Here is a 13,485-nt window from a genome sequence, read left to right as displayed (position 1 = left end):
TGTCGTCCTGCTGTGATGCTGTGAACTTTGGCTTTCAAGGATGAGTTTGTGTTTGAGTTGGTGAGATCTGTTTTACAGTTTTTGTAATGCACGAACATGAAGAACCAGGAGTGTATGTAAACTGGCTCTTACTCTTGTGCTTAAGCTCTGAGAGCACTTTATACAGCATGTGTCATCACAACTTTACACACGGACACATATTCATACAAGCACATTTTATATGTCTAAGTGCTTTTAATCAAACATTTACACTCCAGTGAATGCAACTCTGGGTTCAGTGTCTTCCCCATGCAGCCTGCAGTAGCCAGGGATCGAACCTGTCCAGTTGAACCACAGTCATCCCTGGCACCCCTGGTGCCCTTGTTTCTTAAAGCCCAAAGCGACAAGGATGGCCTCTGTCTATTCCTATTTAGATCTGAGTGTAGGAGATGTATAAATGTAAACAGAAGCTCATTCATTCTCACATTAACCTTAATGAATTTGCTAATTCTGTAGTTAATTTGAAGCTCAGTTGTTTATTGTCTGTGCCTCCAAAGATTAAAGCATTTTCTTTGTCCCAGGTTTGGCATATGCCTGGTGAAAAAGCAGTGAAGAGCAGCGAGTCTGGCTGAGCACAGTCAGCAAAGATGGGAGCCAACACCAGTCAGGTCAGTGACCTGTCCGATAATCCCAGCCTCAAGGCCCTGGTGGGCACAGAGTCCATATCGGAGAATGACCCTTTCTGGAACCAGCTCATCTCCTTCACCTTCATCAGTCCCACCAGCAGGTAAAAAGGAACACTGTTTTTATTGTGTGTGCCTTAGACACAGGCACACACACCTGAAATTCAATACGCCTGTCAGCCATCACATTAAAACTGCAAACAGTCATTGCAGTGTCCTACTTTGTCTCCAAGCATTTATGTTAGTTTAAAAAGACACTCACATTAACATTGTTGCAAACCAATCACACCCATCCATGGCAACCACAATCCCCGATGACATCCTACCCTACTAGCACATTAGTCCCATCAGACATATCTAGGATGTTCCATAGCAAGCCCAATAAACAATTGCCCCACCTCGCAACACAAAGGGGTGGGGGGAGGTGTCCACATAACTTTTACTTGGCATCACTCTACTAATTTCAACTACTTAATTAGTAATTTATTAAGTCAAATAATTGAGGCTATGACTTCTAAACACCACTTTACTGTACTTTTACGATAAATAACTTTTATACACAATGTGACACTTTAAATCACTCAGATGAAACCTTCACATATCAAAACTGACAAAACAAGCAGTAAGTCAGGAAGGCAAACAGAGTGGAGGAAACATTCATATTGACATAAGTGAATTTTCCTGGGTTGCAGACCTTAGATGCACTGATGTTTTTAATAATGGTTTGTTCCCTCCACCACAAGGGAACAAAGCCTTCTAGTTAGAAAGTCCTTTTAAGATTTACACCCAGGATTTAAGATTAAACTGTAAACCGGAGGTTTGCAGAGATCACCTGAGCAACGATCTAACAGGGCTGCTGATCTGCTTGGCTGTGATCAGACCAGTTAACCGTTAACGCTTAGTTCCTTTGTAAACAGCACTGAGAACGAAAGGCACCTTGTTCACGCTTTCAGGTGGACCATGACTGATTGACTGATGTTACATGTTAATCTACTGATGTTGTGATGTTTTTCATTCATAAAATAAATATAGCTACAGTATCTACCAAGTAACAGAAACAGAAGACACATGTAACATTTTACATTCATACTTAGTGTTTGTCTAAAATAAGACTGAGAAATAGTGTCCTCTGTATTAAGGCAAAAAGTTGAGGCCTGTCCAAGTATACAGCAATTTGCTGCTGTCAGTGAGTCGGTCATGAGTAATTATCACTTCAAGTCGTCCATTTGAACATTGAGATTTCTGGTTGACAAACTGGTGTTAGTTTCTTCCTGTGTGTATTTGCCCTTACACTCTAATTGCTGCTCAAAAAGATAAACACAAATAGCTAAAATATCAGGTTGCTGCTATATTGAACCAAACTACTGAATGGTAATCTATAATAACTAGTGCTCTTGGAGTGCTGTGTCGGCTACAGAAGGACACACAGAGATTTCTCAACAAATTCTGTTGTTTGACATTTTAAGAAACCTCGTGTTCACCCTTTAATGATGAAAGTCATGTGACTTGAACCCATTGAGCACTTGCAGGTTCAGAAAGTGGAACATTGTTGCTTTTTCTAATGGTTTGGTTACATATGTAGCACTTTCATGCAGCGTTTTATGCGTGTCATTCTTCTCCAGTATTGCAACAGTGGGCTGGCTGTCCCTAATGGCTTTACTTCTGTTATTTGTTCAAAGGCTTATAGCCCTGTAGTTGTGTAAGGCACTTGGCCTTTAAACAAAAGGAATAAATCTTTAATTATTTGAGACGCAAACAGTCACATGGTGAGACGTGATCAAACAAGAGACTTTCAAACTGATAGTTTGTGGATACACATCTTTTTGCACAATTTCCTCTTGTTCTGAAAGTTGAATGATGGCCAGTGTCACTGTCTTTGTGCCATGATAAATAAGTAGTTGAAGCCAGCAGCTAGCTAAATTAGCACCGAAACAGGAAATGGTGTAAAGTAAAATTAGGTGTAGGTCAGGATAAGTGTTTGCTGTTGTCATGGTTACATTTAAGGGTAATAGTATGGGGTATTTATTAATGTCAAAGATGGTCAAGTCTGGCACCACACTTAATCAGGTTCCCACCAACTCTAAAGCCGTTCATACGAATGGTTGTCAATACAGCAGAAGAACAGACAGAGATTTCTTAAAGTATTAGGAAGATGAACCACTAATGGTTTATCTTACTAATAATCTGAGAAAACTCTGCCTCTTCTTCTGTTCTTCACCTGTGTTGACAACCGTTTATCTGAGTGAAAGGGAAGCGCCTGCACATTAAACTCAGCAGCTGCGCACACAAAAAAAGCCATCGTGCACACAAGAGTGTCTGCTTTGGACGTGCTGCTACAGTTTTACACTCTCGTGGGTAGCTCTCTGCTACTTACTGCACTTTCACTGTCTGAAGGCGGAGCCTAAAGGAGGACGGGGGTCCTAATGTGACTGCTCACTTTGATGGACACTTCAGTTTACTGGGTTAAACTAAGTTGCACTGTGGCAGCGACGGAACGATGTTTTAAACTTTATTTGTTTACAATTTGAAAAATAAAGTTGCCAAATTAATCATCAGCAGTCACTGTTTGCTGTGCAGCAGTGAAATTACAGACAACTGTCCCGGTAATGTTAAAGAAATATTTTAAACTAGAGAATTGTAAGGCAAGTTCTGAAGCCTCTGCACTGCTGTCCCATTAATCTGTTTTACAGTATTACAAGGCTTCTATGATTTAAAAAATAATATTCTGATGCAAAATAATTTTGCATCAGAATCTGGCAATTATAAGTTTGGCCAAAATACAAACATTTAAACCTGTCAACAAAAGGTTGTTCCGTCTGCAGCAAACAGATGTAACTGCGCATACGTGACTAGATGGGAGTGCTTCAAACATGCCCTAGAATTCTACAGTGTTTAAGTACGGAGGAGAAACGGCTCTTTAATATTGTTTTTGCTAGTCTCTTTATGGACTTTAAGATTTTAAACAAACAAATATATAAACTTATCAAACAAAACTTAGAATGATTTCTAGAACACTGTGACAACAGAAAAGCAGATGCGTCGTGTTTTGGCTGGAGACCAGAGTGATGAATCTACAACAGACATGTCTTGATGCATGCTCAATCATCCAGGTAAGGAAATCCCAAAAAGTTGATTCTGTTTATCTGGATGTAGCGTCTTTAGTGGGAGAAACGTTTGATCAGTGCTTTGATCAGTAGTTGTTGATCAATGGTCATGAGAATTTGCATACTAATGATCAAGGAACTCACCTCCCAGCCCACTGTGCATTCAGTGGTGCTGGTTTCAGGCATTATGCAAATGTACTGTTCATAAGGTTGGGGAAACCTGCAGTCAGCTGAGACTGAAGAAGTCACTTGGATGAGTGACGAAACGTTTCTCCCACAGAAAACGCTACATCCAGATGAAAAGAATCAACCTTTTGGGATACAACAGACATGACTAAAGTTAATCCTGTGGTTAGCAGCACAGAGATAACCACAAAGCATAAAAAGTTAGACACCTTGCACTTAGCGGCTACAAGCATGCTGTGTAATATAGTTATAAGAGCCTTTAGATTTACACAGCATGATAGCAACAAACTGAACTGTTTGTTAGATGCTAGTTCAGACAAATGAACTACCTACCAACTAAACCCTGTCACATCTTACTCTCCTATCCACCCCACAGACTTTCTGTTCAAAGAACCTGAAATATTATCTGGATGAACTATTACAGTGGAGTCTGAACCCACACTGAGTGGAGCTCTGTAGCCAGATGTGTACAGCTGGTAGCAACATAAACCCATTTTATATTTGTTCACATTTTATAAAATTAAGTTTACTTAATTAATTAAGAAACAATTTGATCTTTTTCTTAGAAGTTATGTGTGCCTCTCGTTATGATGTTTTGTTTTGTTTTTTAATGAGAGAAGCTATGTAATACTGTACAACAGACCGGGAGAGCAGTGCAGAAGCTTGCAACTTGGCTTAGAATCCTCTAGTTTAAAATATTTCCTCAACATTAAAGTAATCCGAGACAGTTGTCAGTATTTCCACTGCTGCACAACAAACAGATGAATTCGGCATTCTTATTTTTCATATTGTAAACAAATACAGTTTAAAACTGTTTCTGTTGCTGCTGTAGCAGCGCGTGCAAAGCTGACACTCTCGTGTGCACGACGGCTTCTTTGTGCATGAATTTACATGCGAGGAATTCGATTGCGCTCATTAAATGAATTTTTTTTTTTTTTTGCATATTTGTTATGACATAAATATTATTCCAAAGGAAAGGTTTACAGGACAGTAGCGAGATCTGTTGTGGCATATGGTTTGGCGACTGTGGCATTAACAATGCGTAAGAGAGGAACCTGAGCTGGAGGTGAAGATGTGGAGGTTTTCATTGGGAGTGACCTGGATGGACAGGATTGGAGATGAGTATAACAGAGGGACAGCACAGGTTGAGCATTTTGGAAACAAAATCAGAGAGGGAAGTTAAGTTTTGTAGGTTTGGACATGTGCAGAGGACAGAGAGTGGACATCTTTGGCAAAGGATGCTGAATATAGAGCTGCCAGGCAGGAGGAAAAGGGGAAGATCACAGAGGAGGTTCATGGATGTAGAGAAGGACATGCAGAGGACGGCGTTTGGGTTAGGTCAGATGGAAGCAGGCTGATCCACTGTGGTGACCCCCAATGGGAGCATCCAAAAGAACAAGAAGATGAGCGTCCAATGCCTTCAACTAAACCATGATTTATAACAGAGTCATGCTCTGTATCTTTGCATGTTGTATGTATTATTCAGACTTTTATGAGCATTTGTTTAACTTTGTTCTTTTTGTCCCTGTTGACTTGAATGTTACTGTTGTGTAGTACCATGAGTTTCCAGCAGAGGGAAGATTACTCAAGCAGTCAGCTCCTTCTGTCCATTTTAACCTGACTTGTTCTCTTTTCTGTTTTTTTTTTGTTTGTTTGTTTCACAGTGGAGAATCTAAGTTACTGGAAGAAGCTGTCATACCCCTGGCCAAGATCCTCAGTATGTTAGCTACTACATAAATATTCCTATAATTTCACATAATATGTGTTTATGGAAGAGTATGTCTAATGAGTAGTCCCAAAGAAAACTGACTTCTCGAGAGTTTGAATTTTAATCATAACGTTTAAGTTACTGAATGCTAAATGATCATATTTTGAGGTTTCTGTAGTTTATGTAAAGCTTTTAATAATAACGTTCTGTTCTGTCCATCCCCCCCCCCCTCCAAGTTGAAAACAATCCGAGAACGGGGAACTTTGGCGCTCTGGTGAGAATTTTCCTGGGAAGAACCAAAGAGCTGAAAATCTCTACAGAATGCCAAGAGTGAGTATGAGAACCTCAGAGGGGAAGTACTGACTGTCAGTGATGGATTCAGTGCAGGCCACTTATTGTTTGAGAGAGAGGAACGCTGAAGTAGTTGCACTTTCCCATGAGAAAAACTGCAGAGGTATAACTATCAACATACGTATGTGGCAATAATCAGCACTCACAGCCAAAGCTCCATTTCCACAGAGACTGACTCTGCCCAAGTCACCAAATGTTTTGGGTGGGAACTCTTCTTCTGTGCTGAGCAGCATTAGAGGTTGGAGTTATTGCGCCTCTTCTCTTTTTCTCACATTTCATAGCAGGTCTGTCCCACAAATCCACATTTTCTTGGTGTGACATAATTGGTGTGTGCAAATAGTTAATTGCAGAGACTGACATACACCTCAGTGTTGGTCTGCAGTGGTTGTGAAACTTGGCTTGCAGTGGGTGGTTTCTTTTGTGTTTGTTTCTCAAACTTATGCAGTGTTGGGGAGTTACTAGGTACATGTAACAGAATAATTAAATGCAAAATATGTTTAGTTTACTCCTTTTAAGAGTTTTAAAAAGGGGATTAAGTATGTTGCTTCCTGGTAAGTTACACTTCTTCCTTGAAACCCAGAGCCTTAGGTCAGGCATAGAATCCCTCTTAAATGTGCCACATCACAGATAAAGGGAGACAAGGCAGCTAAAGTTCCTCTAGTTATTTTTCCTTTGTCAAAAAAGAGGTTTTCCCCTACTAGCAGAGCTTTCCAGATGTTGGGCAGACTGTTTTTTTTCCCACTTAAGGATGTGCTCATGCTGTAAGGATTGCATTTACATATTTCTAGGGTTTGATAACGGTGTGATCTGGCTGCCTCCAGATGCCTGTGCACATTGTGTGTAGATAACTATCCAGGTAAACATCTCATTTTAATGTCAGCTGTAAATGGCATATCAGAGAAGTTATGGACTAGTTTTGAGCATAATGCAAAAAATCTTCACCCCTAGCTTCTTTGTGCTTGTGTCAGACTGATAATACTTCAGTCAGAGCTGCTTTGCATTTAAGTTTGGATACAACCAATACAATACTTTGGATTTTACCAGATGTTTTAGAATCAGCCCAGAAGTGGCACTGCACTCCACAGATGTTAAAGCAGTGCCAGGTCTGTTCTTACAGAAGCCAATACAAGCTCCACACGGCACCTGAGGAAAGCAGGAAGCCGAAAGATTAGTTTTCAAAAATAAAAGCCCTCATACACATGAAACACTTCTGAAATGTTCAGTGTGTTTAAAGCTGTATAAAAGACAAAACTGTGTCAAAGGCTGAGCTTCATCGACAATCCTAGAGTTAATCAAGAAACTCTTAGATCACAAGTTGTCAAAGTTTTTATGCCAATTTAGAGCTAATATATCACTTTTACTTGAAGCAGATGAGAGTAATATTCAGCCATACATACTTTTATTGTTACACCCATAGGCTGTGCAAAGAATTGCTATTGGCTCACTCTCAGTCATCTGAGAGCCCTGATGTTTAGCTGAAAAGCAGTCACTGGTAATTTTTTTATTAAATGAAATGCAAGTATCCATCTTTTAACCACCCAGAAGCATGCCCATGAGATGACTTGGTTTTGTTTTTCTCTTCCACAGCCAGCTTTTTATCTGGCAGGCCCACAATGCACTGTTCATGATTCGCTGCCTGCTCAAGGTCTTCATCAGGGAGATGAGTGAAGCTGAGCTGCACCAGCAGTTCTCCTACCAGGAGAGGGCACCAGGATCCTGCGGAGGTGAGCTCCAGTGTCTTTTTCACAGGCAGGGCCACAGAGCACACAAAAGAGTCAGCTTGAAAAGATTTTGCTAAAAAAAAAAAGGCGCTCTCTTAGAATCAGTAGCAATGTACAGAACAGCTCTGTTGAGAACTTCTTGAGTTTTTTTGCACTTGAGTGCACCTTACGCAAAACTTCCTGTTATCTGTTAGGAAATCTTCAGCATTCTTTACGTTTTTGGTTTCCAAGTGAGTTCTTGGAAGTGAGTAACAGAGGTTATGGTCTAGTTTTAGATGTCTCATATAATAACTGTCAATTGTACAAGACTTCCTTTCATACTTAAGAGACATTCAGAATTGGCTTAAATTGAATGAAGTTGAATTAATTAGTCTTTGCAAAATGGTTTATCCGTCCATCAATTTCTTGCTGCTTATCTGAGTTCAGGTCACACTAATATAATTAATTATGTCATTAGGAATTATCGTGCTAAACTGCTGGAAAATATGATTTAACATTAAACAGTTTTAGGCTTTGTTGTTCTACCGGTTTGTCATCATTTGTTCATCCTTTTGCAATTATAATCATGAGGAAAGTATGAAATGCATTCTGTGTGATATCCTTATTAAATAATTCCTGTGTTATTTCCTCTGTTTAATGAGCATGAAAACACGGAGCAACCTGTGGGAACTAAGGATTGGATTAGTGGCAGATTAGAAGAGCAGAGATGCGGCAACTAACTTGATACTGTCTTATATTCAGTATTTCTCATATATTTACTTTATCAATCCCTTGTGGAGAAACAGGAAGTGAAGACCTTCTTGAGGAGCTGCTGTCCAACCTTGTTCACCTGATCGTTGAAGTGCCGCTGCTGTAAGTCTCTCCCGTCTTTTGCGTGAGGAAAAAGTTGAATTAAACACTCTAAAAAGGTCGGGCATGTCAGAGCTATTCTGAAACGGTGAGAAAGATCCTTACAGCCTAAATGTTTGAAAACATTGCCTGAGTGATTGGACTTGTAATAGTCCGTGATCACTTGTTTGACGTGCGTCATAATAATTGTTATAAAAAAATGTCAACTTTGCTCTGCTTTTCTATCTGTCTTTTAGTTTGTTCTTGCTGATGTGTTTTTTTCCCCTGTTAATATGAGTAGCATGTTAGTGACTGAGGAGCTAATGAAAAGCAGTTAGTATGTGTAGCTCTGTTTGCGTGCTGCGCTTGCTTATTCTTGTCTTGAGTCACTAACCAAGAGAAGATGAAATCCATTAAGGAACACGCCAGACTGACATGCTGGAACTCTGACGCTGGCAGCACGGCGATCCGAAAGAGCTAAAATAAGAGAGAAAGTGTTGGTTGTTTGGGGGAAGAGAAAAAGCTTGGAATGAAAGTTTAGGAGCATTTCCAAGGAGTGGGAGTGGAGGGAACATAATGTTTGAAAAATTGTATCAGGCTTTATTCCCGCTGGGCGGTGTGAACACAAACATCCTCTGTGTTTACTTATCAATAAGTGAATGATTTTTTAAAAAGTACACGCAATATGTTTGGAAAAGCAATCTCCTCGAGCTTTTCAAAACGAATTTGTCGAATCATGATCGACATCTTGTCACGGCATCTTCCACTTGTTCTGTGCGTCGTTCCGGATACCTTCTCTTACTGTCTGCCTCTATTTTCTCTGCACCTCTTCACCTTTCGCTCTCCTTTTCTTCTCGTCTCCAAACATCAAACTGTGGCTCCTGTGTAAATGCATTCAACATTCCAACATTATTCATTGTTCCAAGCTTAAAATCGCTCTGTTTTTCTTCCCTTCACCACTTTGTGGCTGTTAGCCCATTTCCCCTCTACGTGCTCCTGGCTTGGATGGGAAACCCACCATTCTTTTAGTTAGCTTCCCCCAAGTCCCAATCCGGCTCCTGTGCCTTTTTTGTGGCTTTGTCTCACGAGTGCAAGAGTGGTTATTTTTCCATTCACAGGTATCCAACTAAAACAGTAGCTGATTGGTGACAAAGTGCTTTGCAAAGCTAAAAAACAGCGTGCAGTAATGGAATTAATATCAAAACAGAAATTTAAGTAGCCCATAAAACTGGCTTAAAGGGTTTCAGCTAGAGTGCAGTGTGCATGTGCAGACTTAAACACAGAGCTTGTGAGTATGTACTGGATTCAAAAGACAATGTTTTGACATGACTGGGCCTTTATCATGCAAAATGCACTGTTTCTATGCAAACTGTGAGAGCTGATCTGTCTGGGTGACATAGGCTCCAGCTCCCCTCGGCCCTGAATTTGATATTGGTAGTATGACAGATGTTTACTTTAATTAATTACAGAAATATTATGTAAGAGTAGGTCATGGATTGTAGGTTCTGATTTTTAAATGACTGAACATGAACAACCTGAGCTTCTTGTATAACATTACACTTCAGTATATACACTACAGTATATTTCTAACTAACTAAGCAGCTCATTTTCTTTCTTTTGCCAATACTTTCTTTAAAGATACAGCAAAACTTGGGGTCAACTTAAAATAAAGGCAGATGTGAAATGTAAACGTGAGATCAGAGGTCAAACATGTAAAACTGTAATGTGATATTTACAATCTCCATACACCAGTATCATTTCCCAAATGTTGCCAATACAAACAGACAGTTTTAAAGATAAAGCTTTAAATGAAAAGTTGACCTTATTCGACCCTAATGAAAAGGTTAGAGGTACAATGTAATGTGATAGTTATAGGTTATCAATACAAACAATGGCAATAAGAAACATAGTTTTAAATGGCTCTATATAGCATTATTATCACCTTCAGATCAATTTATTGATAGTGAAGGAGAGATCAGAGGTCAAATGTGACATGATAATCTTGATATAGCTATTTCTATATGTTGATAATATATGCCACACTAGTAAAATCATAGTTTCCAAGTTAAAAGTTTTGTCGGTTTTCAGCCAATAAACAATGGAGTTTATTGGCAGAAATCTAACAGACAAGCTAAAAAATCATTTTTCATCACTGATTAATGGGAAGAAGGCTGAAAACTGAACTAAGGGCGCATACATATGAGCATCATTTCATAACTCCGTGATGTTGGAAACCTGTAGTGTGCTAAGAATTGGCATTTCAGCAAGGTAGGAAATGTACTGTAGAGTCTGAATTTATTTATATAAATGGATAAACTGTTTACAAAAAAGATGGTTTTAGTCATAAAACAGGTCTGAAAAGAATCATCAAGGCATGATATGTAGTGCTGCCACCTTCAGCTACCTGCAGTGCTCTGTCATCCTTTTATGAAGAGATGTTGGCATCAATGCAGCTGAGAGAGCATATAAATCTATTCTGCTTGAAAGCATGCATGAAACGCTTATAAATATTATTTTATGCAGATGTTTAGCTATAAAATTGAGTTTATTGTTTATTTACATGAACTCTTTGTGTTACATTGTTTTATTTAGTGACATCACCTATAGCATCCTGTTTGAGGCAGTGACCGTGCTGCTGGTATTCTTCTCCTATCAGCTCTTCCACAAAGACATCCTCAGAGACGGAATTATCTACCAGCACATCATGAAGGGACGATGGTGAGGAAACGCACTCGCTCACACTCCACTGAAGACTACACTTAACTTGAAGTGCCCATATTAACAGAAAAGGTAGAAATGGAAGTGTTTTGTATGTGATTATGTGCTCACAGGCCACTTTATTAGTTATATCAAACTGGTCCCCCTTTTGGCTTCTGACCGGCTTGAATTCTTAGTGGCACAGATTAAATCTGGGTACCCAGTGGTCATAAAAGGATGGCCATGGCCAGCAACAATCCTCAGGTAGTCTACGGCATTTATATAATGCGTACTTGTTACCAAGGGACTCAGCATTGCACCACCAGCACCCTGAACTAATGATGGATCCATCCTTTCATGTTGTTCATACCAAATTCTGACCCTGCCATCTGGATGCTGCAAAAGTTTTATTCTGTTGTCCAACAATTTTGCTAAGTCCATGCAACATAGCCTCACAGGAGTGACCCCCGGTGTGTTCTTCTGCTGCCCCACCTGCTTCAAGGTTCAGCATGTTGCATGTTCAGAGATGCTCTTCAGCAAAAAGCTGTAATTTGAGTTACTGTTGCCTTATTAAAGCAACATAAAGCAGTTTGGGCATTCCCCCTAAGGCAGGGGTGTCCAACTCCAAGCCTCAATGACCAGTTTCCTGCAGGTTTTAGATGTGTCCTTGATCCAACACAGCTGATTTAAATGGTTAAATTACCTCCTCAACATGTCATGAAGTTCTCCAGAGGCTGGTAATGAACTAATTATTTGATTCAGGTGTGTTGACCCAGGGTGATATCTAAAACCTGCAGGCACCGGCCCTTGAGGCCTGGAGTTGGACACCCTGCCTTAAGGCATTTTGACCCAGTGAACTGCTGCCAACTGCATATTTGCTCTCTTTTTATACCATCCTCTGTAAACCGTTGAGATAGCAGGTTGATTTAAACACATTAGCTGGTTTCAGGACATAGTATATATCTCTGTCTCCCTCCCCTCACCTCCAACCAGTCGCAGCAGATGGCTGCCCCTCCCTGAGCTTGGTTCTGCCAGAGGTTTCTTCCTGTGACAAGAGATTTTTTCCTTCCCACTGTTGCCTAGTGCTTGCATCTGTTTTGGAGGTTTTTTTCTCTCTAATATTGTAGGGTCGTTACCTCATTATAAAACGGGCCTTGGTGACTGTGATTTGTGGCTATATGCAAATGAAATTGAATTGAATATTTGCATTAATAAGAAGCTGCATAGGTATATCTAATAAAGTAGCCACTGAGTGTATCTACATCACTGCACAATACACGTGCAGAACGCCTACAAAGCAGCCAGTTTGGCAAACCTTAAAATCAGGGGTCCCCAATCCCAGTCCACGAGGGCCGGTGTCCCTGCAGGTTTTAGATCTCACCCTGGGTCAACACACCTGAATCACATGATTAGTTCATTACCAGGCCTCTGGAGAACTTCAAGACATGTTGAGAAGGTAATTTATCCATTTAAATCAGCTGTGATGGATCAAGGACACATCTAAATCCTGCAGGGACACCGGCCCTCGTGGACTGGGATTGGGGACCCCTGCTTAAAATAAACAATGAGCTGCTGCTTCACAGTCTGCCATTTTTATTCACTTGCTAGAGTGGCTCGTCTGACTCTAAAACGTCTAAGCAATGAGCAAAAACACCAAATGTTCTGTTGTTGGCTGCAGAAATGCAGAAGTCTTCAGGCACTTCATATATCTGATAAAACGAGACTCAGTGAATTATTTTTGTTTTTGATGGTAATTCCACAGAACAACAGGGTGTTTGCATGGAGCATGGCTAATATGCCTAACCATTCCACTAGCATTGATGCTTGTCACTGTGCAGAGCTATGGGGAACTTATTGTATTGTATCATTGAAGCTTGAAGACCCAGTTTGGGCAGAGGAATAAATGGTTATAATGCATGCAGTTTTGACAGTTGAAAAATAGGTGCATTGAAATATTTATGCGGTGGTTAATGGCTTGACTTCTGCAGGATTCACAAGGTGTTAGCCAAAAGCCCTCAGACTGCTGTGCCATACCACAAGTTGCAGTCCATAACTAATGTTTATGCCAAACCATTGTATTTTTTTTGGGAGGGGAGCTAAAATGTCTGAACCTGTAAATAAATATTATAGGGATTTTTTGTATTTTTTACAAATACAGCCCCATAATATTTTTCTATTTTCTATTTTCCCATATATTTTACTACTCAAAGTGAACCTACTGGTTGTCC

The 13,485-nt window shown here is 40.0% G+C and overlaps 1 protein-coding gene across 2 annotated transcripts in view; it reads left to right on the top strand.

Annotated features, from left to right (window-relative positions):
- The window catches only part of dym (dymeclin), a 57,993-nt gene that overhangs the window by 685 nt on the left and 43,823 nt on the right, over nt 1-13,485 (top strand). Inside the window, exons 2-7 of one of the 2 annotated variants that reach the window (XM_039615282.1) lie at nt 561-766; nt 5,617-5,669; nt 5,897-5,990; nt 7,599-7,735; nt 8,512-8,584; nt 11,153-11,278. In XM_039615282.1, coding sequence (XP_039471216.1) covers nt 627-766; nt 5,617-5,669; nt 5,897-5,990; nt 7,599-7,735; nt 8,512-8,584; nt 11,153-11,278 — 623 coding nt within the window. In that variant the 5' untranslated portion in view covers nt 561-626. The remainder of the gene's footprint in view (nt 1-560; nt 767-5,616; nt 5,670-5,896; nt 5,991-7,598; nt 7,736-8,511; nt 8,585-11,152; nt 11,279-13,485) is intronic. The other variant, XM_031754625.2, reaches the window with a different exon arrangement.

This window comes from Oreochromis aureus, linkage group 7 (genome assembly GCF_013358895.1).
Source record: "Oreochromis aureus strain Israel breed Guangdong linkage group 7, ZZ_aureus, whole genome shotgun sequence".
Classification (NCBI taxonomy): Eukaryota; Metazoa; Chordata; class Actinopteri; order Cichliformes; family Cichlidae; genus Oreochromis; species Oreochromis aureus.
This window is presented reverse-complemented; position numbering and strand designations above follow the sequence as displayed.